General features: G+C 49.4%; 1 protein-coding gene across 1 annotated transcript in view; it reads right to left on the minus strand.

Annotated features, from left to right (window-relative positions):
- Window positions 1–250: 250 nt before the first annotated feature.
- LOC120052673 (myomegalin-like) overlaps window positions 251–26827 on the minus strand; it is a 40478-nt gene continuing 13901 nt past the window's right edge. Inside the window, exons 19-31 of the mRNA XM_038999722.1 lie at window positions 26438–26492; window positions 13884–14137; window positions 13629–13760; window positions 12307–12558; window positions 11712–11843; window positions 11470–11589; window positions 4727–4916; window positions 4412–4656; window positions 3889–4166; window positions 3499–3639; window positions 3044–3182; window positions 2534–2580; window positions 251–761 (exon numbers count right to left, since the gene is read on the minus strand). Coding sequence (XP_038855650.1) covers window positions 705–761; window positions 2534–2580; window positions 3044–3182; window positions 3499–3639; window positions 3889–4166; window positions 4412–4656; window positions 4727–4916; window positions 11470–11589; window positions 11712–11843; window positions 12307–12558; window positions 13629–13760; window positions 13884–14137; window positions 26438–26492 — 2042 coding nt within the window. The 3' untranslated portion in view covers window positions 251–704. The remainder of the gene's footprint in view (window positions 762–2533; window positions 2581–3043; window positions 3183–3498; window positions 3640–3888; window positions 4167–4411; window positions 4657–4726; window positions 4917–11469; window positions 11590–11711; window positions 11844–12306; window positions 12559–13628; window positions 13761–13883; window positions 14138–26437; window positions 26493–26827) is intronic.

The raw sequence follows: 26827 nt of genomic DNA on the forward strand, positions 1-26827 counted from the left end.
GGCTCAAACGCATTGGGAAGGAAAGAAATTCAAAAAAATACCTTTTAACAAGGCACACCTGTTAATTGAATTGCATTCCAGGTGACTACGTCATGAAGCTGGTTGAGAGAATGCCAAGAGTGTGCAAAGCTGTCAAGGCAAGGTGGCTACTTTGAAGAATTTCAAATATAAAATTTATTTTGATTTGTTTAACACTTTTTTGGGTTACTACATTATTCCATATGTGTTATTTCATAGTTTTGATGTCTTCACTATTATCTCAAATGTAGAAAATGGTAAAAATAAAGAAAACCTTTGAAGGAGTAGGTGTGTCCAAACTTTTGACTGGTACTGTATATCAGGTAAAATAGGGGATACACTTCAGTTGAGAAACCTTCGTAGCACCTACAAAAGCTATACATAACACCTGAGATAGGCAGTCGTCGACATCACAGAGAGTACCTGGTTGAACCTCTACTGACTATCAGACCGTCTCCCCTCAACTGTAGTGTCCCCCCTATTTAAGCAGAGACCTGTTATGTACTTTGTTTCCTTTTAAACAGGAAGAGTCCTGTCCTGTCTCCCAGTATTAGGAGGAGGCTGAAGCTGGTGCATCACAAAGAGGCTGGCTGTGGAGGGTGCAGTCTGTTAACCCCCTGGGTCAGACCCTGGGTATTACTGGGCCACGGTAGGAGTTCTGGGTGATGGAGCCTTTATCTGTTGCTTCACAACACCCGAACCAGCAGAATGGGTGAGCTCGCAGAAGCCTCTTGGGATTTCACCTGAGTGGGAGGAAGAGACAAAAGGAGGAAGGGTCAGCATACTTATATTTCATGTTACTATGTAATGTCATGACTTATGTTATCCTGAGTCATTGCGCTATCTGAAATAAGACAATGAAAACCCTCCATTAAAGATTTTTCACTAAAATTACCAAAATAATTCACATACTTATTTATTTCCTAACCAGTGTAATATTAATACACTCATACTTAGACACTAGCAAATTAAAGTAGGGTCACTTAAATCTGCTGATGGTAGGCCTACAACAAGTATGATCCAATAAGGAGGTGTTAGAAGATCTTTTATGTACAATGGTATTACAAAACTAAGTGAAAGTGTCAGAGAGGATCATGTACTGCTGTTTAATGCCATTAGGGGGCGTTCTACTCTACTGTTAAAGGATGGTGGTAGAGGTCTTCGCGGGTTCCGAAATGGACCTGGGGCTTTCCCACCCGGACTCGTCAATGTTTTTAGTTTTTTTAAATATAGAGACCCGTTCCAAACGGACCCGAGGACAACTACACCCGTTTCGTATATAGATCTGGTCGGATCCAGACTCGATCTGATCCGAGTGAGGGAAGTAGGATTACTTTACTAACCAGAACTGATAATGCGCAACAGGAGGGAGAGAGGGGCCGCTCTAGCAGGCAGGGAGGGGCTGTACTGTGAGCGAGTGACACGGAGAGGAGGGAGCGAGAGATGCGAGACAGCAACCAACCAAGCCGACTTACGCTATAGTAGACTAATAATTGCCATAGGTAGGTTATTTATCATAAAATATGATTACGTAGTACCTGTTTTGACTACACCAAACCGCGAGAAGCTAGTTAAACTAGCTAACGTTAGCTAGCTGGGCTAACAGGCTGCAGTGCACGCACTTTCTAATCGTACAGTTACAAATAACAACAGCTCCATTCAGAATATTAAGTAGACCCTACCTGTTGGCTCTTGGTCATTGTAGCCCATCCTTCTCCTTTAACTTTAAATTCTGTCATTGTAATTCCATCTTCCATTGATTATATATCTCCTAACTTTTGCCACACACGGAGTGAGCTCTATGACTGTAGCCTATTGCCGCTTTGATGACTCATGATTGGCCAACAACAAGCTACACGCTCCACTCTCATCAAAAGCAAGAGCAGCAGCATAAATAAAAAAAATCTCTCTCTCTCTCTCTACTGCAGCAGTCGAGTTCAGATCTCTATGGCTCATTCCGGACAAGTCAGTTAAAATTACCCATACCCGAGACCCGTGACAATCATAACAAATCCGACCCCGACCCGTGACATTATTTAGAATTCTGGATCTGGACCCGCTTGGGTCCCAGATCAGGTCTCGGGTATTCGGGTACAGGTGGATCCATGAAGACCTCTAGATGGTGGTTATAGGCAGGGTGGATTACAGGAAGCTGGTACAGGCACACTGACAGGCACGGAAAGCCAGGAAGCAGTACCTTTACCAACCCAGGGACAGGAGGAAGAGGACGAAGAGGAGCAGGAAGGGGGGGAGAAGTGAGGCCAAGGGAGGACATTCTCTGCTTGTTCTCCTGGAATAACTCAAGGTAGAGCAAGAGGGAGCGAGACAGAGGTAGATAGAGTGCAGGTGAGGTGAGAGAGGAGGGCGGGTGAGATAGAAAAAGAGAGCAGATGGAATACCTAACAGTGATTTTTCTAAAGACTGCATAAGATAGAAATAAGTAAAATAACAGCCTTATAGAGGGTATGAGAAGAAAGAAATAAGCCAGACCCTGTAAAAAAAAAAGTGAGCTCACCTCTAAATTTGTCCGTGCCTTCTTCAAGACATCCTTTGTTGTCGACACTGTAAACAACCAGAAACAAAACAGTTATGATTCATCTGTGACTGTCACCCAGCACATACACATGCAAACACAAACGCCACACTGTCATATCACTGAGCCATTACAGAGTCTGCGCTGAGGGGGGCAGAGGATGGTGAAGGACATTCAATTATGAAGAGACAGAGAGAGAAAGAAAGAGTTAGAGAGAGATGAGTCGGTTCACGACAGAGGGAGAAGGCAGTGGAAGAGAAAGGAGGAGGGAAAAAAAGTGTGTGTGAGAGAGAGCGAGAAATGAGGGACAAAGGAATGAACAAACAGGAAGATACATGACTGTGCAAATGAGGCGGGCAATATGAAAGGAATAGGATAAGACAGGAAAGGGGGAGAGAGAAGAAAACAGAGGGGAGGGGAGAGGTAAAGTGGTGAATAGTGGGGGAAGAGAGAACACGTGTAACTGAGACGAGAGTAGTGAGAGTCACTTACGTTGGCTGACGATGAAGTGTTCCATGCTGTCTTTGGTGCGGTTGGAGCTCTTCAGTGTCTCCATGGCGTCCCTTAGAGCCTCCTCCTGCTGTGAGACCCGCTGACGGAGCATGTGGACCTCATCCTTTAGAAACAGCTCCTAGACACACAGAGATAGTAAAAAAACACACCGTCACATATCAAACATCTACAAACACCTGTAAAGAGCAGTGAGGTTACACTGATTCCACCTGGAGTGACAGGACAAATGTATTAACAAAGTCACCACTAAAGCACACAAACTCTAATCAATGATCAGTAACTTCACACACATAACACGCTAACAGCGAAAGCAAATCCCCTTAACGTAACCCTTACAAACAAACATAAAGAGTGAACATTGTCTCTGTATGTCATGCATATGAAGGCATTATGAATGCTTTATGAATACTTTATAAAGAGTATGTGTTTCTGACCTTGGTGCTCTGAGAGTACCCCTCACAACTGGGCAGGGCTGCCCTCCAGAACATTCTGAGCAAGGAGTTGGCTTCCTCAAGGATCTGCCGCAGGGTCTTAGTGCTAGTCAGCAGTCTACTCGCCAAGCCAGGATGCGCAGCCTGACACACAGAGAAAGATACATGCACAGAGACAGTTTGACTAAACAAATCTAACTAAAACACAGGATAACAATACAAAAGTGTGATATATTTTCAGTTCAACTAGCTATACAGTATACAGTAATACTGAGATGACGCATGAGTTTATTGAATTTAAACCAATGATCTAAAAGTTACTCTCGGGATCATTAACTCCTCTGTAAAATGTCTGCTGCTCCTCTAACCTCTAAATGACCCCTGACCTCTCACCTTATCCAGGCTGAGCTCCAGCAGGGCATGGTTGGCAGTGGCCTGGAGGGCAGTCTCCATGTTGCCGATGAGGACGTGTCCCTCCAGGATCTGCTGCTGTAGGGCATGGAAGTCATCAACATGCCCCACAGCGTAGCGGCCATTACGGTTTGTAAAAGAGCCGTCTGGGGCTTGGCCCTCCAGAGAAGAGTCAGCCTCCTGGGGTTCCAGTGTGGGGGAGAGATGGGAAGCAGGGCTCAAGAGTCCAGTCTCTCGGACAGGGGGAGAGAGAGCCGGGTCTGTGAGGAGGAGAGGAAGAGTGGAGAATCAGTGTTAGTTGGGGTAAATCTCAAATGGCATGGTGCCCTATTCCTTATTTAGTGCACTACTACTTAGGCTCTGGGCAAAGGTAGTGCATTATATAGGCGGGAATAGGGTGCAATTTCGTACACTTAGTTAAGTGCCAATAAATGTGGTAGAATATGTGGTAACAATGGTAACCGTGTCCCAGAATGCATGCAGCGTAGCACTCCCTCGCTCTCACCGTGGAAGAGCTGTCTCCTCGCTCCAGGAGGGCATGTCGCAGAGGTCAACTGCTGCCCCAGCGGAACATGCAGGTCCCTGGGGTCAATGGGCGCAGACTCCCCTGAGTGTGACCCCTCACCTGTATGTGTATTCTTGGGGACGCCACACACTCTGTGGTACATCTGGAGCTTATACTGTAGAGAGTGGATAAGGCCACGGCTCTCACACACCTGCTGCTCAAAGACATTCACCTCGTGCTGCAACCTGGGGACGCACACATAGCACAGTTATATACACACACACACACACACACACACACACACACCCCTCCTACCTTTTGATGGCCTCCTGGTCGTTCTGCCTGTCCTGTTTCAGCTGGGTGATCTCCAGGGTCTGAGCCTGTGTCTGCTTCTGCAGCTTCCTGCCCTGCTCCGCCCACCGCTCGGTCTCTAACTCTGCCTCCTTCACACGGGCACGCCCCAACAGCAACGCCTCCCGCAGCTGTTCCGCCTCCTTACTGCTGTCTAGGGGGAGGGTACAGAGGAACTCAGATACTAAGACAGAAATTACAAGTAATAATATGGTCTAATGAGGCATAACACTCAATGGTTATCATTCTTCTCTCATTGAGGGGACTCGATACATTTTTTATTTGAAAAGTTTTATTGTTGCATTTCCTTTAAAAACTGCTCTTTTTTTGTACGTAATTTTATACACATAAAAACGGCATAAAAGCATAAAACACAGCATTTGAATATTACATTTAAATTTGTTAAAAAGTACATGTTGCTTATTTAAAAACAATAGAAACAACCATGAATAAAAGTACTTTATCTTGTGAAAACATCCAATTCTGTAAAATCCATTTAAAATGTGTACAAATGATTTAACAAGGTAGACATTTTTAAGACATGAAAACATGTTAAAAAGTCACTTTGTTAAAAGGCTGTCTTTGGTCCTTTGTACGGGAACGGGGTGAGTCCTTATCAAACTCGCCTCCTCTTGCTCCTCCGAATCAATTACAGCCGCATCCGTCGGGGCCCAGAGGAGATCCCTCCCCTAGGCGCCGCAGCGCTGTCAGGCTGTGGCCGCCGGAACCTGGGGACTCGATTAATGCCCCGGTTGAACTGGGTTAGCATTGACTGCATTCGTGAATCACACTCTCATAAAATACACATAATGTACCTTCAGAGGTAGACATAATGTATAATCTCACATGGTACTGTCCGTTACCTTTTAGGGTACATGTGCAGATACTGGAAATATAGTATAACGGTACATATTTTGAATATAAAGGTACAATCATCACGCTCTGAAAACCATGCCATCATTATCCTATTTCCCAGCATGCTCTATTGCAGGTTGATTTAAAAATTGTTTGTTTGTGTGTTTCGCATGCATATTGATTGATTGATTGATTGATTGATTGATGTTATGCTACACAAAGATAAATAAACATTTCTAAACGAATCCAATGTGTTAGTAGATGGACTTATTGCACCCGTTACTGATCAGCTGATCATCCTCGCAGTGGCAGACCACGTGTAACAACACCTGCACAGGATTGGTACATCCGAACATCACAACTGCGGGACAGGTACAGGATGGCAACAACAACTGCCCGAGTTACACCAGGATTGCACAATCCCTCCATCAGTGCTCAGACTGTCCGCAATAGGCTGAGAGAGACTGGACTGAGGGCTTGTAGGCCTGTTCTAAGGTAGGTCCTCACCAGACATCCCCGGCAACAACAACGCCTATGGGCACAAACCCACCGTCGCTGGACCAGACAGGACTGGCAAAAAGTGCTCTTCACTGAAGAGTCATGGTTTTGTCTCACCGGGGGTGATGGTCGGATTCGCGTTTATCGTCGAAGGAATGAGCGTTACACTTGAGGCCTGTACTCTGGAGCGGGATCGATTTGGAGGTGGAGGGTCCGTCATGGTCTGGGGCAGTGTGTCACAGCATCATTGGACTGAGCTTGTTGTCATTGCAGGCAATCTCAAAGCTGTGCGTTACAGGGAAGACATCCTCCTCCCTTATGTGGTACCCTTCCTGCAGGCTCATCCTGACATGAACCTCCAGCATGACAATGCCACCAGCCATACTGCTCGTTCTGTGCATGATTTCCTGCAAGACAGGAATGTCAGTGTTGAGCCCGGATCTCAATCCCATTGAGCACGTCTGGGACCTGTTGGATCGGAGGGTGAGGGCTAGGGCCATTCCCCCCAGAAATGTCCAGGAACTTGTGCCTTGGTGGAAGAGTGGGGTAACATCTCACAGCAAGAACTGGCAAATCTGGTACAGTCCATGAGGAGATGCACTGCAGTACTTAATGCAGCTGGTGACTGTTACTTTTGATTTTGACCCCCCTTTGTTCAGGGACACATTATTCCGTTTCTGTTAGTCACATGTCTGTGGAACCTGTTCAGTTTATGTCTCAGTTGTTGAATCTTATGTTCATACAAATATTTACACATGTTAAATTTGCTGAAAATAAATGCAGTTGACAGTGAGAGGATGTTTCTTTTTTTGCTGAGTTTATAATTTTTCCCCCTACCTTGTCAGTCATTCTAAATACAGGTTACAGATGATTTAAAGTTCCAATTCTTCTAACTGGCTGGATTCCAATAGGAATTAAATATGTGGCAAGCCATCATAATGTGACTTGGCCAATGTGGCCTGCAAACCAGGAGTTCCAGACCACACTGTGTTGGGATAAACATAGGCTGTCAAAGGCCTTATGATATACAGTATATATATAATATATTGTCATAAAGACTTTAATTTCAGTGATAAAACTTAGGCTCTCACTTGGTGAAGTCTACAAGACTAAAAGTACCCTAAACAGGCAAATGTGTACCTTTTCAAAATGTACACATTTCTAATTGTACTATTTTGTATCCTAAGGTACACTCAAATCCAATCAAATTTTATTTGTCACGAGCCAGTGAAATGAAACAATGCAGTTCAAGAAATAGAGTTAAGAAAACATTTACTAAATAAACTAAAGTAAAAAAAAATGTAAAAGTTATACAATAAAATAACAAGAACGAAGCTATATACAGGTGGTACCGGTACCGAGTCAATGTGCGGGGGTACAGGTTAGTCAAGGTAATTTGTACATGTAGGTAGGGGTAAAGTGACTACGCATAGATAACAAACAGCAAGTAGCAGCAGTGTAAGAACAAAGGGGAGGGGGGTCAATGTAAATAATCCAGGTGGCCATTTGATTAATTGTTCAGCAGTCTTATGGCATGGAGATAGAAACTGTTAATGAGCCTTTTGGACCTAGACTTGGCATTCCGGTACCACTTGCTATGTGATAGCAGAGAGAACACTCTATGACTTGGGTGACTGGAGTCTTTTGGGCCTTCTTCTGACACCACCTAATATTAAACAGTTGAAGTCGGAAGTTTACATACACTTTGGTTGGACTCATTAAAACTCATTTTTCAACCACTCCACAAATTTCTTGTTAACAAACTATAGGTTTGGCAAGTCGGTTAGGACATCTACTTTGTGCATGACACAAGTCATTTTTACAACAATTGTTTACAGACAGATTATTTCACTTATAATTCACTGTATCACAATTCCAGTGGGTCAGAAGTTTACACACACTAAGTTGACTGTGCCTTTAAACAGCTTGGAAAATTCCAGAAGATGATGTCATGGCTTTAAAAGCTTCTGATAGGCGAATTAACATAATTTGTGTAAATTGGAGGTGTACCTGTGGATGTATTTCAAGGCCTACCTTCCAACTCAGTGCCTCTTTGCTTGACACTCGTGGGAAAACAAAAGAAATCAGCCAAGACCTCAGAAAATACATTTGTAGACCTCAACAAGTCTGGTTCATCCTTGGGAGCAATTTCCAAATGCCTGAAGGTACCACGTTCATCTGTACAAACAATAGTAGGCAAGTATAAACACCATGGGACCACGCAGCCGTCATACCGCTCAGGAAGGGGACGTGTTCTGTCTCCTAGAGACTAGAGAGGAACGTACTTTGATGCGAAAAGCGCAAATCAATCCCAGAACAACAGCAAAGGACCTTGTGAAGATGCTGGAGGAAACGGGTACAAAAGTATCTATATCCACAGTAAAATGAGTCCTATATCGACATAACCTGAAAGGCCGCTCAGTAAGAAAGAAGCCACTGCTCCAAAACCACCATAAAAAAGCCAGACAATGGTTTGCAACTGCACATGGGGACAAAGATCATACTTTTTGGAGAAATGTCCTCTGGTCTGATGAAACAGAAATAGAACTGCTTGGCCATAATGACCATCATTATGTTTGGAGCAAAAAGGGGGAAGCTTGCAAGCCGAAGAACACCATCCCAACCGTAAAGCACGGGGGTGGCAGAGTCATGTTGTGGGGGTGCTTTGCTGCAGGAGGGACTGGTGCACTTTAAAATAGTTGGCATTACGAGGAAGGAAAATTATGTGGATATATTGAAGCAACATCTCAAGACATCAGTCAGGAAGTCAAAGCTTGGTCGCAAATGGGTCTTCCAAATGGAAATTGACCCCAAGCATACTTCCAAAGATGTGGCAGAATGGCTCAAGGAAAACAAAGTCAAGGTATTGGGAGTGGCAATTACAAAGCCCTGACCTCAATCCTATATAACATTTGTGGGCAGAACTGAAAAAGTGCGCGCGAGCAAGGAGGCCTGCAAACCTGACTCAGTTACACCAGCTCTGTCAGGAGGAATGGGCCAAAATTCACCCAACTTATTATGGGAAGCTTGTGGAAGGCTACCCAAAACGTTTGACCCAAGTTAAACAATTTAAAGGCAATGCTAACAAATACTAATTGAGTGTATGTAAACTTCTGACTCACTGGGAATGTGATGAAAGAAATAAAAGCTGAAATAAATCCTTCTCTCTACTATTATTCTGACATTTCACATTCCTAAAATAAAGTGGTGATCCTAACTGACCTAAGACATGGGATTTTTAATAGGTTTAAATGTCAGGAATTGTGAAAAACTGAGTTTAAAATGTATTTGGCTAAGGTGTATGTAAACTTCCGTCTTCAACTGTAGGTGTTCCTTTTGTCCAGGTGGGAAAGGGCAGTGTGGAGTGCGATTGAGATTGCGTCATGCGAATTGGAGTGGGTCTAGGGTTTCCAGGATGATGGTGTTGATGTGAGCCATGACCAGCCTTTCAAAGCACGTCATGGCTGTCGACGTCAGTGTTACTGGCCGGTAGTCATTTAGGCAGGTCACTTCACTTTCTTGGGCACAGGGACTATGGTGGTCTGCTTGAAACATGTATTACAGACTTGGTCAGCGAGAGGTTGAAAATGTCAGTGAAGAGACTTGCTAGTTGGCCCTCGCATGCTCTGAGTACATGTCCTGGGAATCCGTCTTGCCCCGCGGCCTTGTGAATGCTCACCTGTTTAAAGGTCTTCCTCACATCGGCTATGGTGAGCGTGATCACACAGTTGTCCGGAACAGCTGGTGCTCTCATGCATACTTCAGTGTTGCTTGCCTCGAAGCGAGCATGAAAGGCATTTAGCTCATCTGGTAGGCTCGCGTCACTGGGCAGTTCGCAGCTGGGTTTCCCTTTGTAGTCCATAATGGCGTACAAGCCCTAACACAACCGACAAGCGTCAGAGCCGGTGTTGTAGGATTCAATATTAGTCCTGTATTGACGCTTTGCCTGTGTAATGGTTCGTCTGAGAGCATAGCGGGATTTCTTAAAAGCTCAAGCCTTTAGCTCGGTGCGGACGTTGCCTGTAATCCATGGCTTCTAGTTGGGATATGTACGTACGGTCACTGTGGGGACGAAGTCGTCGATGCACTTGTTGATGAAGCCGGTGACTGAGATGGTATACTCCTCAATACCATTGGATGAATCCCGGAACATATTCCACTTTGTGCTAGCAAAACAGTCCTGTAGCGTAGCATCTGCGTCATCTGACCACTTCCATATTGAGCAAGTCACTGGTATTTCCTGCTTTAGTTTTTGCTTGTAAGCAGGAATCAGGAGGTTAGAATTATGGTCAGATTTGCCAAATGGAGGGCGAGGGAAAGCTTTGTATGCGTCTCTGTTTGTGGGGTAAAGGTGGTCTATTAATAGTATTATTAATAAAAACTATTCATTAAATAGTACCCGCAAAACACAGACTGGTGTTTTGCGGGTACTATTTAATGAAGCTGCCAGTTGAGGATTTGTGAGGCGTCTGTTTCTCAAACTAGACACTAATGGACTTGTCCTCTTGCTCAGTTGTGCACCGGGGCCTCCCACTCCTCTTTCTATTCTGGTTAGAGACAGTTAGCGCTGTTCGGTGAAGGAAGTAGAATACAGCGTTGGTCGAGATCTTCAGTTTCTTAGCAATTCCTCGCATGGAATAGCCTTCATTTCTCAGAACAAGAATAGACTGACGAGTTTCAGAAGAAAGTGCTTTGTTTCTGGCCATTTTGAGCCTGTAATCGAACCCACAAATGCTGATGCTCCAGATACTCAACTAGTCTAAAGAAGGCCAGTTTTATTGTTTCTTTAATCAGAACAACAGTTTTCAGCTGTGCTAAGATATTTGCAAAAGGGTTTTCTAATGAACAATTAGCCTTTTAAAATGCTAAACTTGGATTAGCTAACACAACATGCCATTGGAACACAGGAGTGATGGTTGCTGATAATGGGCCTCTGTACGCCTATGTAGATGTTCCATTAAAAATCAGCCGTTTACAATAGTCATTTACAACATTAACAATGTTTACACCGTATTTCTGATAAATTTGATGTTATTTTAATGGACAAAAAAATGGCTTTTCTTTCAAAAACAAGGACATTTCTAAGTGACCCCAAACTTAGTGGGGTAGTGTATATTTTATGGAAAAGATATGTTGTATGTTTCTGAACGATGCATCATGCTGCCTTGTTGGCAACATGAACGAGCGGCGCAGATTACTGTTCGATTTGAAAAGGGCGCTCCTCCCTCGCCGCTTTTTCCTGCCCACGTCAGCTTAATCGAACTCCCTCACTGTGTAAGAGTATTGAGAGTATTTTGTGTATAAGGAGTATATTAGGGAGTAATGAGAGTACTAGGAGCCGGGCGGTTAGTTACCTCTGCTGGCCTTTTGGAGTCGGGCCTGCAGGCTGAGGTTCTCCTCTTTCAGAGCTCTGATCTCACTGGAAAGCTGGCTGACAGAGTCCAAGCCCTGGATGTAGATGTTGGTGGGGGCACCTGAGGAGGAAGAAGAAGAGGACTGGATGAGGACAGACAGTACATTTCACTAGTGACTGCAAAGTTGGATGTCTAAAATATATGGACATGGTCTGAGTAACGTTGGGTTGGTGGTCTAGTACCTTTGTCTCTGGCTTGGTTGACCAGTCTCTCCTCCAGCTGCTGTCGGAGGCGGTCATTGGTCTGGATGGAATCCTCCAGGCGTTGACGTAGACTCCTGATCTCCCTCAGCTGCTCCTTCAATAGGTCAGAACCTGCACCAAACCACACATCAAAATACTGGTTACATTTCACAACCTAAAAAATGTGTATAGAATATATAACACAATTATTTCTTTAATAAAAGGGCATCCAAAAAACATATACATGAACACACACACACACAGCTTTGTTTTTGTGACATTTCAGGACTTTATGGAGTGTAGAAAATTTGACCATTAAAAATCCTATTTTCCTTAACCCTTTAACCTAACCCTAACCTTAACCCCAATATCCTAAACCTAACCCTAACTTTAACCCCAATATCCTAAACCTTAAGCTTAAAATAGCATTTGAACTAATTCAGGACCCAAAAAACATCCCGACTTTTCAAAAAAGGTATTGTTTTCCGACTCTTTCAGGACATTCTAGTGAATTGTCTGACCATTGGGGTCCTGAGAATGTAGGAAAACAAGCAAACACACACACGTTTACATTAAAACTCAGATAAACACACACCTGTATGGCTGGTGCCAGACTGGTATCCTGACGACCCTGATGACAAATCAGCAGCGCCAATTCTAATTGGCTGAGCGCCGTAAGCCATGTCCCACATTGCACTGCTCTCCAGGAGGCTGGTTCCTGCCTTCATGGGGCCACTGTGAGGAGACGGGTGGAAGGTATGGTAGGACAGAGGCTGGGGCAGGTAACTGGAGGGATCTGCCGACATCTGGAAGCCAACAAACGGCTTGGCTGAAGGAACTGAAAACCCTGCAGTAAGAAAGAGAGAAAATCCCAAGCATGAATAAACAGGTTGGCCAGGCAGCTTGTTGTGAGATAGATAACTCAGAGAGAGTCCAAACACTATCAGAACCTCCAGTGTTGGGATGTTAGCATGGTGGAGAGTGACGTTGTATGGGGTGGGGTTAGGCGGGTATGAATTAGCTCAAAGCCATACAGCACATTAATACAGCACATCAACTTGCTCAATTACACTTGGCCTGGAGAGACCAATGTCACACGTCCTACCCCATTCAGAGGAAAAGCCTAATAGGTGGTGGGTTAGCACGCACAATTCATCTTGCTAGTCTGGAATCTCAACAGGACAATACACCTGCAGTCCTGTCTGACATTACTACCATGAGGGATAGTTCAGAGCTTTGAATGTGAAACTCACTTACTGTACTTCAACTTTATCAGTTATACTAATAGTACTATCCCCATGCCAAATTACACTATAACTGTAATACAAAACTTAAAAAGTACATTTTAAAGATGATGTGCTTAAAGCATGACAAATGTAGCCACTCCATCCTACACACACACATACACAGGCACACAGGCACACACACACACACACACACACACACGGTGCAAGCAGAGTGACGCACGCTCAGTATCTCCCAGCTGTCTCTGTAACATCTGCAGCTCCCGGCGAACCTCTGCCAGGGAGAAGCCCACGGGCCCGCTGCCATGGTAATGGGGTCGCAGGGTGCCCGTGTAGGGGTCAAAGGGCAGAGGGGCTCTCTGAGAGGAGAGGTCTGGGTGGTAGAGAGGCTGGGGTTGGGGGGGGGGAGGGGTGGGGAGGGAACGGGACACTGGCCCACTGTAGAGGCCTGGAGGTACGGAGGAGAAATACAGGTGAAAATAGAGATGAAAAGACGACAGGGATACAGAAAGAGGGGTGGGACCGGGAGAGGTATGAGGAATGAGGGAAGAAAACACTTCACAATGTCTGGACATGATAAAGTACAGCATGTGGATACAATGACAATGATCACAATGTGTTGAATAATGCAGTCACTTCCACTCCTCCTCTCTCTCCCTGTCTGTCTGCCTACCTGTCTGTGTCTGTGTGTCCCCTGACGGCTGCCTGCTGAGACAGCTGATGGAGGACTGGTGTCCGTGGGATGAAGTGTTGGACGGAGGGGTGGAGGGGTGGCGTGACATGGGTACACTGTTACAGTGAGAATCTGAGAGATGATGAATGAAAAGAAGACCGTTCAGTTGTGCACTACTGGGCATGCATTCGAAATATGGATGGGCAGTCATTTGTGTGTCCGTGTGCGTGTGTGTGTCTCTATTGTTTACTGTACCTGTACTAGCTCTAGGGGAGGCGCGTCTGTCCTCCTGGCCATACTCGCTGGCTGCGTCTACGTCCGAGCACAGCTCCAGCTCCTCATTAGTGGAGCCCTGATCATCAGACACAAATGAGATGCGGTCTGATTGGTCGGTGGTGTCGGAGAGGGCACGGCTACTGCAGGGTGTGTCAGAACGAGGCTGGCGCTGGTTGAGTTTGCCTTGGAGAGACTCAATGACCTTATCCTTCTGTTGGAGTTCCTTACTCAGCCTGTAAACACACACACAAACATACAGGGATACACTCAGTGATCTTGTCCTTGCCCACATATGGCCATACATCTGCTCTCTAGTGACAGAGGGACAATCAAAGCATGATTAAGCCATTCGCTGTTCTGTCCTGGCCTAGTCACCCGACTGTCCTCGCCGTACAGGCAAAGAAAGATGCTTGATGATCCTACCCTTCCTGAAGCTGAATCTTCTTGCCGACCACAGAGAGACACACAGGGATCAACAGGGACACAGGCACAGAGGTGACCAATGACCAGGCTGATACAGACAGACTGGCGCATCAGCTCACTTAAGGTCTTATTTCTTTCATTTTGATTTCACCTTCATTTAACTGGATAAGTCAGTTGAGAACCAATTCTCATTTGCAATAACGACCTGGCCAAGAGGCACAACATTGCAACAGTGAACAGGACAAAACAAAAGAACACAAAATAAATACAATATGAATTAAAAGGTACAAATTCATAAAATATTGAAAAATTAGAAATATTCACAGTGGGTTAAAAAATGGAAGACACACATGCACGCATGCAAACACACAGGCTTTCCCCCCTCAGCAGAATTAATTCATTGATAGCCGCATCTAGATTGCAGGGTGACGGTCACCTCATCTCACCAATCTAAACCAGTGCCAGGCTGATCCCTCTTCACACACACAAACACACAGCGGACTTGTGTATCCGTTTGCAGTCCAGCACTGGCTTCTCATCTGAAGGACTTACTGTATAGTACACAGCTAACGATCACTATTACTCTCACGTTACTACTATTAATGTAAGATTCTTACTTCTCCAGCTGCCTGTGCAGGGCCCTTCTCTCTCTTTCAGTGTGTTTTCTGTACAGGGCCAGTTCTCTCTCCTGGGCCCGGCTCTCCCACAGAGAGAAGGAGAACAGAGAGTCTCTGTACAGAGGGCTGCTCTTAGACAGCATGGCCTTCCAGAGTGGAGCCATGGGCTCGGGCCCCCTGCTCACCTGGCCAGCCTGCCCCACCAAAGGCCCTCCTCCCTGGGCCAGAGAGCCGCTATCCTGGCCTCTCTGCTCCTCCTCCTCCAGTAGTTGTCCTCGTCGTGAGGGGTCGTTGCCGTGGCAACGCCTCTCAGCTGGGTCCCCACAGTAAACGAGGAGTGCTCATTAGCTTACTGCCAAGGACGTGATCCCTGGAGTGTTAGTTAGGTTCGGAAAGGGGGGAACGGGCCAGAGGAAGGGATGGAGACAGGGATAGAGGGATGACCGGTCGTAAGCAATCAGGTGAAAAGCAGAGTAAATCCTCAGATTAGGCCTGGTGACAGAGACGTCCAGGGGAGTAGGCCGATCTGCTGGCTGTCTCCACCGCCGCCACACATCACACACACGGAATGAGGATACGGATGCGCAAATGTGTGTGTGTGGGCTGTGACTATGACTAGTGCAGTCTCGTAAGCAACACCTTACCCAGGCCGGTACAGTACAGACAAGCTCAACAATGTCCCACAAATCCCAAATCTGCTGTGCAGTAACTTAGATCAGGTGGAGTTTCCCCCTCTTTTAACAAGAGGTCTTTCAAATACAGTTTCCTCTGTTTTTGTGATAAGAACTAGCTTGAAATTTTGCCAATGGTTCTATTGAATTGGATCCTGTTGGTGAGGTAGAGCGATTTATGCTAAGCGAGCACAATGATGCCAGTTATATTTGCTTTAAAGAAGCACTGGTGTTTTGGTACAGCATGGAGGACAGGTATTCACATTGAGGAGAGCAGTGGCTCTGTCTCAGTAGCTCTGTCTCCCTCTTTCTCTCTGTGTCCCTCTGGGAAGAAGAGAGAGCATCCGATCCTGCATTCAAGGAAACCGCTGTCTCTTCCCTCTTTTCCCACCAGCAGCCAAACACAAAACAGAGCGACCGGAGAGAGTGGTGTTTTTCCAGAGACGGAGAGAGCAGAGCGGGATACTAGGCCGGTGTATCCGGCGCTGAATGGTCAAACACAAAGAGTCAGATAACCCTAGTCAGCCTTCAGTGTGTTTTACAACCCACACTGCAGCGCTGGCCTAAAGAACCTGCCCCCATCCGGCCCTTTGTCAAATGTTGTTCTTCTAAGCCCCTCTGTCTGCAGGTTCTGCAGTGTGAGGGGAACATCTGTTCCTCCCCCCAACATTGTTTTGTTTATTACATTTGACCTCAAACTGGATTTTTGAAGAGGTTGTATACTTCAAAAAAGGAACAAAACATTTGTCTCAAATCCACTAAAAGCACAAGATTAAGGTCCAAAATAGAAGTCCAGGTACTGTAGTCAATGCATCCCCTTTTAAAAAGTCCCAGGGCTTAGTATGAATCAAATGCAGTATTCAGAGAATCCACCATTGCACATGTAATAGAGCCCTGATTCTCCGTAGTGCTCCTGTAGTTTTAGAAATGGACAAGCTGAGCCTGTGCTGGAACATGCTCTACACTAGGCTTTGCTCTTCTCTTGCTATTTGTGGGGCAAAGTGATGCTCTCGCGCGCTCCCTCTCTCTGTTTCACTCTGCGTCTCCCTCTCTCTGTAGATTTAGATGCTCCTGACCTATTTCAGTTCACTCTCGCGAGAAGGCACATGCGAGGGAATCAAATCAATACAAATCCCCTCTTCATACTCGCTCAATTAAGGGCTTGTCCTAAATGAGTCAAATGGCAATAAAACACATTTAAGTCCTTTGCATCTGGTTGACCATCTGTGTGGCAGTATGGCAGGGATATATCCCCTGGCTCTGCTTATCTTTCTCTCCATCCTACTCTCTCTCTCTCTCTCCATCCTCTCTCTTTTATGAGACAGCGAGAGGGAGAGGCACCTCTAAATACCCAAAATGCAATAGCTGACCCTGCTCTCAACCCTGTAAGGACACATGAACTCTGGGGGAAAGTAGTCCTCCAAAATCAGAATCTCCCCATTGATGCTTTGAATGAGAGAAGAACTCTAGCCGAGCAAAGGGGCAGAAACAGAGGAGAGCTGGGACACAGGTACTGCTACTCTGTGTTTATTGTATACTCCCCCAACATCGTTGCAAGGCACAGAGGTGGGTTTCTATGCTGACTTTGAAGCTGTGGTCTGGGCCTGGGAGCTATTCGGACATGGCTTCATCTGTCACGTTCGTTCTCCTCCTCATCTGAGGAGGTGCATGGATCGGACCAATACGCAGAGTGATACGAATACATCTTCTTTTATTATAGACGAAGATGAAACGAACAATATACAAACTAATACAAAAAAAACAATAAACCACGAACGTGAAGCTACAAACGAAAGTGCACACACAGCTACTAACGTTAGACATAGACAATTCCCCACAATCACCTAAAGCCTATGGCTGCCTTAAATATGGCTCCCAATCAGAGACAACAATAAACAGCTGTCTCTGATTGAGAACCAAACCAGGCAACCATAGACTTTCCTAAACCTCTCTACTTAACACAATCCCATACACTATACAAAACCCCCTAAACAATACACACACCCTAAACTAGACAAAACACACAAACATCCCATGTCACACCCTGACCTAACTAAACTAATAAAGAAAATCAATATAACAGAGGCCAGGGTGTGACAGTACCCCCCCCCAAAGGTGCGGACTCCGGCCGCAAAACCTGACACAGAAGGGGAGGGTCCGGGTGGGCCTTCCTATGGCGGCGGCTCGGGCTCGGGTCACTACCCGCTTTGGTGGCGCCTCTGGAACGGCGAGTCCCGGACTGAATACCATCCCAGAGGGCGCCACTGGACTGAGGGGCAGCTCCGGACTGAGGGGCAGCTCCGGACTGAGGGGCGGATCCTGGCTGGCTGGCTCTGGCGGATCCTGGCTGGCGGGCGGCTCTGGCTGCTCATGGCTGGCGGGCGACTCTGGCTGCTCATGGCTGGCGGGCGACTCTGGCTGCTCATGGCTGGCGGGCGACTCTGGCTGCTCATGGCTGGCGGGCGACTCTGGCTGCTCATGGCTGGCGGGCGACTCTGGCTGCTCATGGCTGGCGGGCGACTCTGGCTGCTCATGGCTGGCGGGCGACTCTGGCTGCTCATGGCTGGCGGGCGACTCTGGCTGCTCATGGCTGGCGGGCGACTCTGGCTGCTCATGGCTGGCGGGCGACTCTGGCTGCTCATGGCTGGGCGGGCGACTCTGGCTGCTCATGGCTGGGCGGGCGACTCTGGCTGCTCATGGCTGGCGGGCGACTCTGGCTGCTCATGGCTGGCGGGCGACTCTGGCTGGCGGGCGACTCTGGCTGCTCATGGCTGGCGGGCGACTCTGGCTGCTCATGGCTGGCGGGCGACTCTGGCTGCTCATGGCTGGCGGGCGACTCTGGCTGCTCATGGCTGGCGGGCGACTCTGGCTGCTCATGGCTGGCGGGCGACTCTGGCTGCTCATGGCTGGCGGGCGACTCTGGCTGCTCATGGCTGGCGGGCGACTCTGGCTGCTCATGGCTGGCGGGCGACTCTGGCTGCTCATGGCTGGCGGGCGACTCTGGCTGCTCATGGCTGGCGGGCGACTCTGGCTGCTCATGGCTGGCGGGCGACTCTGGCTGCTCATGGCTGGCGGGCGACTCTGGCTGCTCATGGCTGGCGGGCGACTCTGGCTGCTCATGGCTGGCGGGCGACTCTGGCTGCTCATGGCTGGCGGGCGACTCTGGCTGCTCATGGCTGGCGGGCGACTCTGGCTGCTCATGGCTGGCGGGCGACTCTGGCTGCTCATGGCTGGCGGGCGACTCTGGCTGCTCATGGCTGGCGGGCGACTCTGGCTGCTCATGGCTGGCGGGCGACTCTGGCTGCTCATGGCTGGCGGGCGACTCTGGCTGCTCATGGCTGGCGGGCGACTCTGGCTGCTCATGGCTGGCGGGCGACTCTGGCTGCTCATGGCTGGCGGGCGACTCTGGCTGCTCATGGCTGGCGGGCGACTCTGGCTGCTCATGGCTGGCGGGCGACTCTGGCTGCTCATGGCTGGCGGGCGACTCTGGCTGCTCATGGCTGGCGGGCGACTCTGGCTGCTCATGGCTGGCGGGCGACTCTGGCTGCTCATGGCTGGCGGGCGACTCTGGCTGCTCATGGCTGGCGGGCGACTCTGGCTGCTCATGGCTGGCGGGCGACTCTGGCTGCTCATGGCTGGCGGGCGACTCTGGCTGCTCATGGCTGGCGGGCGACTCTGGCTGCTCATGGCTGGCGGGCGACTCTGGCTGCTCATGGCTGGCGGGCGACTCTGGCTGCTCATGGCTGGCGGGCGACTCTGGCTGCTCATGGCTGGCGGGCGACTCTGGCTGCTCATGGCTGGCGGGCGACTCTGGCTGCTCATGGCTGGCGGGCGACTCTGGCTGCTCATGGCTGGCGGGCGACTCTGGCTGCTCATGGCTGGCGGGCGACTCTGGCTGCTCATGGCTGGCGGGCGACTCTGGCTGCTCATGGCTGGCGGGCGACTCTGGCTGCTCATGGCTGGCGGGCGACTCTGGCTGCTCATGGCTGGCGGGCGACTCTGGCTGCTCATGGCTGGCGGGCGACTCTGGCTGCTCATGGCTGGCGGGCGACTCTGGCTGCTCATGGCTGGCGGGCGACTCTGGCTGCTCATGGCTGGCGGGCGACTCTGGCTGCTCATGGCTGGCGGGCGACTCTGGCTGCTCATGGCTGGCGGGCGACTCTGGCTGCTCATGGCTGGCGGGCGACTCTGGCTGCTCATGGCTGGCGGGCGACTCTGGCTGCTCATGGCTGGCGGGCGACTCTGGCTGCTCATGGCTGGCGGGCGACTCTGGCTGCTCATGGCTGGCGGGCGACTCTGGCTGCTCATGGCTGGCGGGCGACTCTGGCTGCTCATGGCTGGCGGGCGACTCTGGCTGCTCATGGCTGGCGGGCGACTCTGGCTGCTCATGGCTGGCGGGCGACTCTGGCTGCTCATGGCTGGCGGGCGACTCTGGCTGCTCATGGCTGGCGGGCGACTCTGGCTGCTCATGGCTGGCGGGCGACTCTGGCTGCTCATGGCTGGCGGGCGACTCTGGCTGCTCATGGCTGGCGGGCGACTCTGGCTGCTCATGGCTGGCGGGCGACTCTGGCTGCTCATGGCTGGCGGGCGACTCTGGCTGCTCATGGCTGGCGGGCGACTCTGGCTGCTCATGGCTGGCGGGCGACTCTGGCTGCTCATGGCTGGCGGGCGACTCTGGCTGCTCATGGCTGGCGGGCGACTCTGGCTGCTCATGGCTGGCGGGCGACTCTGGCTGCTCATGGCTGGCGGGCGACTCTGGCTGCTCATGGCTGGCGGGCGACTCTGGCTGCTCATGGCTGGCGGGCGACTCTGGCTGCTCATGGCTGGCGGGCGACTCTGGCTGCTCATGGCTGGCGGGCGACTCTGGCTGCTCATGGCTGGCGGGCGACTCTGGCTGCTCATGGCTGGCGGGCGACTCTGGCTGCTCATGGCTGGCGGGCGACTCTGGCTGCTCATGGCTGGCGGGCGACTCTGGCTGCTCATGGCTGGCGGGCGACTCTGGCTGCTCATGGCTGGCGGGCGACTCTGGCTGCTCATGGCTGGCTGGCGACTCTGGCTGCTCATGGCTGGCTGGCGACTCTGGCTGCTCATGGCTGGCTGGCGACTCTGGCTGCTCATGGCTGGCTGGCGACTCTGGCTGCTCATGGCTGGCTGGCGACTCTGGCTGCTCATGGCTGGCTGGCGACTCTGGCTGCTCATGGCTGGCTGGCGACTCTGGCTGCTCATGGCTGGCTGGCGACTCTGGCTGCTCATGGCTGGCTGGCGACTCTGGCTGCTCATGGCTGGCTGGCGACTCTGGCTGCTCATGGCTGGCTGGCGACTCTGGCTGCTCATGGCTGGCTGGCGACTCTGGCTGCTCATGGCTGGCTGGCGACTCTGGCTGCTCATGGCTGGCTGGCGACTCTGGCTGCTCATGGCTGGCTGGCGACTCTGGCTGCTCATGGCTGGCTGGCGACTCTGGCTGCTCATGGCTGGCGGAAGGCTCTGGCTGCTCCTGTCTGGCGGAAGGCTCTGGCGGCTCCTGTCTGGCGGAAGGCTCTGGCGGCTCCTGTCTGGCGGAAGGCTCTGGCGGCTCCTGTCTGGCGGAAGGCTCTGGCGGCTCCTGTCTGGCGGACGGCTCTGAAGGCTCAGGACAGACGGGCGGCTTTGAAGGCTCAGTACAGACGGGCGGCTTTGAAGTCTCAGGACAGACGGGCGGCTTTGAAGGCTCAGGACAGACGGGCGGCTTTGAAGGCTCAGGACAGACGGGCAGTTCAGGCGGCGCTTGGCAGACGGACATCTCAGACGGCGTTGGGCAGACGGGCAGTTTTGAAGGCTCAGGACAGACGGGCGGCTTTGAAGGCTCAGGACAGACGGGCGGCTTTGAAGGCTCAGGACAGACGGGCAGTTCAGGCGGCGCTTGGCAGACGGACATCTCAGACGGCGTTGGGCAGACGGGCAGTTTTGAAGGCTCAGGACAGACAGGCGGCTTTGAAGGCTCAGGACAGACGGGCAGTTCAGGCGGCGCTTGGCAGACGGACAGCTCAGACGGCGTTGGGCAGACGGGCAGTTCAGGCGCCGCTGGGCAGACGGTAGACTCTGGCCGGCTGAGGCGCACTGTAGGCCTGGTGCGTGGTGCCGGAACTGGTGGTACCGGGCTGGGGACACGCATCTCAGGGCTAGTGCGGGGAGAAGGAACAGGGCATACTGGACCCTGGAAACGCACATTAGGCCTAGTGCGTGGTGCCGGAACTGGTGGTACCGGGCTGGGGACACGCATCTCAGGGCTAGTGCGGGGAGGAGGAACAGGGCATACTGGACCCTGGAGACGCACATTAGGCCTAGTGCGTGGTGCCGGAACTGGTGGTACCGGGCTGGGGACACGCATCTCAGGGCTAGTGCGGGGAGGAGGAACAGGGCATACTGGACCCTGGAGACGCACATTAGGCCTAGTGCGTGGTGCCGGAACTGGTGGTACCGGGCTGGGGACACGCATCTCAGGGCTAGTGCGAGGAGGAGGAACAGGGCATACTGGACCCTGGAGACACACATTAGGCCTAGTGCGTGGTGCCGGAACTGGTGGTACCGGGCTGGGGACACACATCTCAGGGCTAGTGCGGGGAGGAGGAACAGGGCATACTGGACCCTGGAGACGCACATTAGGCCTAGTGCGTGGTGCCGGAACTGGTGGTACCGGGCTGGGGACACGCATCTCAGGGCTAGTGCGGGGAGCAGGAACAGGACGCACAGGAGGCTTGGTGCGTGGTGCCGGAACTGGAAGACTGGTACGAGGGGCTGCCACATGAGAGCTAGTATGTGGAGCTGCTACAGGAGGTGCAGGACTAGGAAGGCGTACAGGAGGCCTGGTTCGTGGGACTGTCATTCCCAGACGGTTAGCACGCACCTCAGGACGAGCATGGAGAGCTGACTCAGGTAACATCACTTCCCGCACACGCTCTGTCGGGTGGATTTTGTGCCTCACGCACCAACACAGCAGCTCCCTCATTTCACTCTCCTCCAAACTTCCCAATAAATCCTTAACAGTCTCTGTATCATTCCCATTGCTCACCTCCAATATCAGCCCGACTGGCTCAGGTTCTTTCTTAGGGTCCTCACGGGTAGCACGGGAAGTTGACAAAGATCTCCAATCTGAACTCGCCACACTCCCCATGAGCCCCTCCCCAAGAAATTTTTGGCGTTTCCTCGATGGCTTCCTACCGCGCCTTCGTGCTCCTTTCTCCAACTCCATAATCCTGTAACCCTCCTCGCACTGCTCCAGCGAATCCCAGGCAGGCTCCGGCACTTTCTCTGGATCGCACGCCCACCTGTCTATCTCTTCCCAGGTTGTTCTCCACTCATCCTTTTCCCGGGTCCATTCCTCCACTAAGCGCTGTTCCCTCCTTTCACGCTGCTTGGTCCTGGTTTGGTGGGGAATTCTGTCACGTTCGTTCTCCTCCTCGTCTGAGGAGGTGCATGGATCGGACCAATACGCAGAGTGATACGAATACATCTTCTTTTATTATAGACGAAGACGAAACGAACAATATACAAACTAATACAAAAAAAACAATAAACCACGAACGTGAAGCTACAAACGAAAGTGCACACACAGCTACTAACGTTAGACATAGACAATTCCCCACAATCACCTAAAGCCTATGGCTGCCTTAAATATGGCTCCCAATCAGAGACAACAATAAACAGCTGTCTCTGATTGAGAACCAAACCAGGCAACCATAGACTTTCCTAAACCTCTCTACTTAACACAATCCCATACACTATACAAAACCCCCTAAACAATACACACACCCTAAACTAGACAAAACACACAAACATCCCATGTCACACCCTGACCTAACTAAACTAATAAAGAAAATCAATATAACAGAGGCCAGGGTGTGACATCATCTGACATGAAATGACATCCTATTCTCTATAGTGCACTTACAGTTGAAGTCGGAAGTTTACATACACTTAGGTTGGAGTCATTAAAACTGGTTTTTCAACCACTCCACAAATTTCTTGTTAACAAACTATAGTTTTGGCAAGTCGTTTAGGACATCTACTTTGTGCATGACACAAGTCATTTTTCCAACAACTGTTTACAGACAGATTATTATTATTATTATAATTCACTGTGTGAAAAGTGAAAATCAATCCCTTAACAACAGCAAAGGACCTTGTGAAGATGCTGGAGGAAACAGGCACAACATTATCTATATCCACAGTAAAACGAGTCCTATATCGACATAACCTAAAAGGCCGCTCAGCAAAGAAGAAGCCACTGCTCCAAAACCGCCATGAAAAAGCCAGACTACGGTTTGCAACTGCACATGGGGACAAAGATCGTACTTTTTGGAGAAATGTCCTCTGGTCTGATGAAACAAAAATATAACTGTTTGGCCATAATGACTATCGTTATGTTTGGAGGAAAAGGGGGGGATGCTTGCAAGACGAAGAACACCATCCCAACAATGAAACACAGGGGTGGCAGCATCATGTGATGGGGGTGCTTTACTGCAGGAGGGACTGGTGCACTTCACAAAATAGATGGCATCATGAGGTAGGAAAATGATGTGGATATATTAAAGCAACATCTCAAGACATCAGTCAGGAAGTTAAAGCTTGGTCACAAATGCATCTTCCAAGTGGACAATGACCCCAAGCATACTTCCAAAGTTGTGGCAAAATGGCTTAAGGACAACAAAGTCAAGGTATTGGAGTGGCCATCACAAAGCCCTTACCTCAATCCTATAGAAAATGTGTGGGCAGAACTGAAAAAGCGTGTGCAAGCAAGGAGGCCTACAAACCTGACTCAGTTACACCAGCTCTGTCAGGAGGAATGGGCCAAAATTAACCCAACTTATTGTGGGAAGCTTGTGGAAGGCTACCCAAAATGTTTGACCCAAGTTAAACAATTTAAAGGCAATGCTACCAAATACTAATTAAGTAGTGTATGTAGCGCATGTGAGTCAAAAGTAGTGCAGTATAGGGAATAGGACATAGTGTCATCTCAGATGCAGCCTGTGCCACTACTTCAGAAGAGGGAAACAGAGACTGTTCTTTCAGCATTAGCCTGGACCAGAGATAGTTAGCAGATTGCCGTGTTCTAATGTTCTGCTGTGGTCCGTAAGTCTCTGTCCGCCTGTCCCTGTCTGTAACTGCCTGCCCCTCTAACTGGCTGGGACACTTAGATGCACCCAGATACCAGGGCCATCCAGCAGACAGGCTGCCCCGACAGGCCCCTGGCCGCACAGTATGACCCCACAAACCAGGACAGTCGTTATTCAGAGGTTATTCAGCACCAGTCGACTCTACGAGGACCACGTCACGCGGTGAGCACAGCTCAGGGATGAAGAGATAAAAAAAGATACAGTACCGTACAAACTGACACAAGAATACAATGTTTGTCAGGTTCTGTTCATTGTGCTTTTGTCTCTCTCCCTCTCTCATACTCACACACTCCTCCGTCTTCGAGTCTGAACCAAACACAAGACAGCGTGAGTCTTGTCCGCGTGCCCACAACACTGTAGCCTGGCTGACGGGCTGATTCTCACTCTCTCTCTCTCAAACACACACACACACACACACACACACACACACACACACACACACACACACACACACACACACACACACACACACACACACACAGACAGACACACGATGGAAAGAAAAAATGATGCCTTCTCAGCAACCAAATCCCCCCGTGGCAGTCTGAGGCTGCTGCCACAACGATCAGAGGGAGGCGGAGGGAGGGCAGTGGGTTCATCCAATCACAACGCTCCTCTCCAATGACTGTCACCATGGGGCTGGTTAGCAGTGGTGACATCACATGGCCCTGACTCAACATGTTTGCCTTAACACTAATGTTGCTAACGCTATAAAACCAGCCACCCTACCAGCATGAGGGTGAAGGGACTAGAGAGACTGAGAAAGAGAGAGGGCAAAGATGATTGAGCGAAAAAAGGCAGGCAGAGAAATATAGTGGATAGACTTAGGAAAGGAAAAGAGGGAAATGGAGAGATCTGTCTCTCAGTAGTTTTCAAAGAGATTACACCCCAACAATAACAGTCACAGTGGTGTATCGGATTGAGATCCGATGTCGTCAGCGACATGAGCAACTGATTGATCTCAATCTCTGATGATCGTCACAGCCAACTGTCCAGTCTGCTGGTCTACCAGTGAGTTAATCAGACTAATGGATTTTCTGTGTGGATCACTGATCAAGTGACAAACCCGAGAGAGAGAACCCCAGTGGAGGACACACATGCCCCCAACAATCAATGTTTTCCAACTGCCAAAATCTACTGCTGTACAGAAGAGTTAAACAATACAGTAGAGATGACACTGATACTGATGAAATACTGTTGCATTCATGTCTGTAACGGCAGCCTTCCTCCTCTTCACGAGAAGAGAAGGTGTAGCAAGGATCGGACCAACACGCAGCGTAGCCAGTGCTCAACATCTTTAATACGACAAATAAACGTGAACACTTACAAAACAAAATAACAAATGTGGCAAACCGATACAGTCCTTTCTGGTGCAGACAAAACACAAAGACAGGAAACAACCACCCACAAATCCCCAACACAAAACAAGCCACCTATATATGATTCCCAATCAGGGACAACGATTGACAGCTGCCTCTGATTGAGAACCATATTAGGCCGAACACAGAAACCGACAAACTAGACACACAACATAGAATGCCCACCCAGCTCACGTCCTGACCAACACTAAAACAAGCAAAACACATAAGAACTATGGTCAGGACGTGACAATGTCACACTGTTGCAAACACACACATACGCACACAGAAAGCAAATTGGCAGACGCATACCGTATGGCGAGCAGCTCTGTGCCAGTCTTGTCATCATGAATCTCTGGATGATCCCCTGAAGAGAGACATTAGCACTTTATATAAGGATAATACACATACAAGATCACACACACTCATGCTATGTCTTGTTGGGCATGACTGGACATGACTGAGAAATTGTGTTTGCAAATGTCTGTTGTAAAGTTAAAAGATGTTGACGATTGAGTATGTTAGCTACCCGTTATCTCATGAGTATCGTGTAATTAGGGCTGTAACGATTATGTCATTTTGGGTAAGGATTAAATGTCACGCAAATGGCCACGTTTATTGATATAATTGTCATTTTTGCCCCCCAAAAAATTTGAGCTTGTAATGCATCTTTGAAAATTAAATACAACATACCTAATGAAT

Source organism: Salvelinus namaycush, chromosome 8 (assembly GCF_016432855.1).
Source record: "Salvelinus namaycush isolate Seneca chromosome 8, SaNama_1.0, whole genome shotgun sequence".
Taxonomy (NCBI): domain Eukaryota; kingdom Metazoa; phylum Chordata; class Actinopteri; order Salmoniformes; family Salmonidae; genus Salvelinus; species Salvelinus namaycush.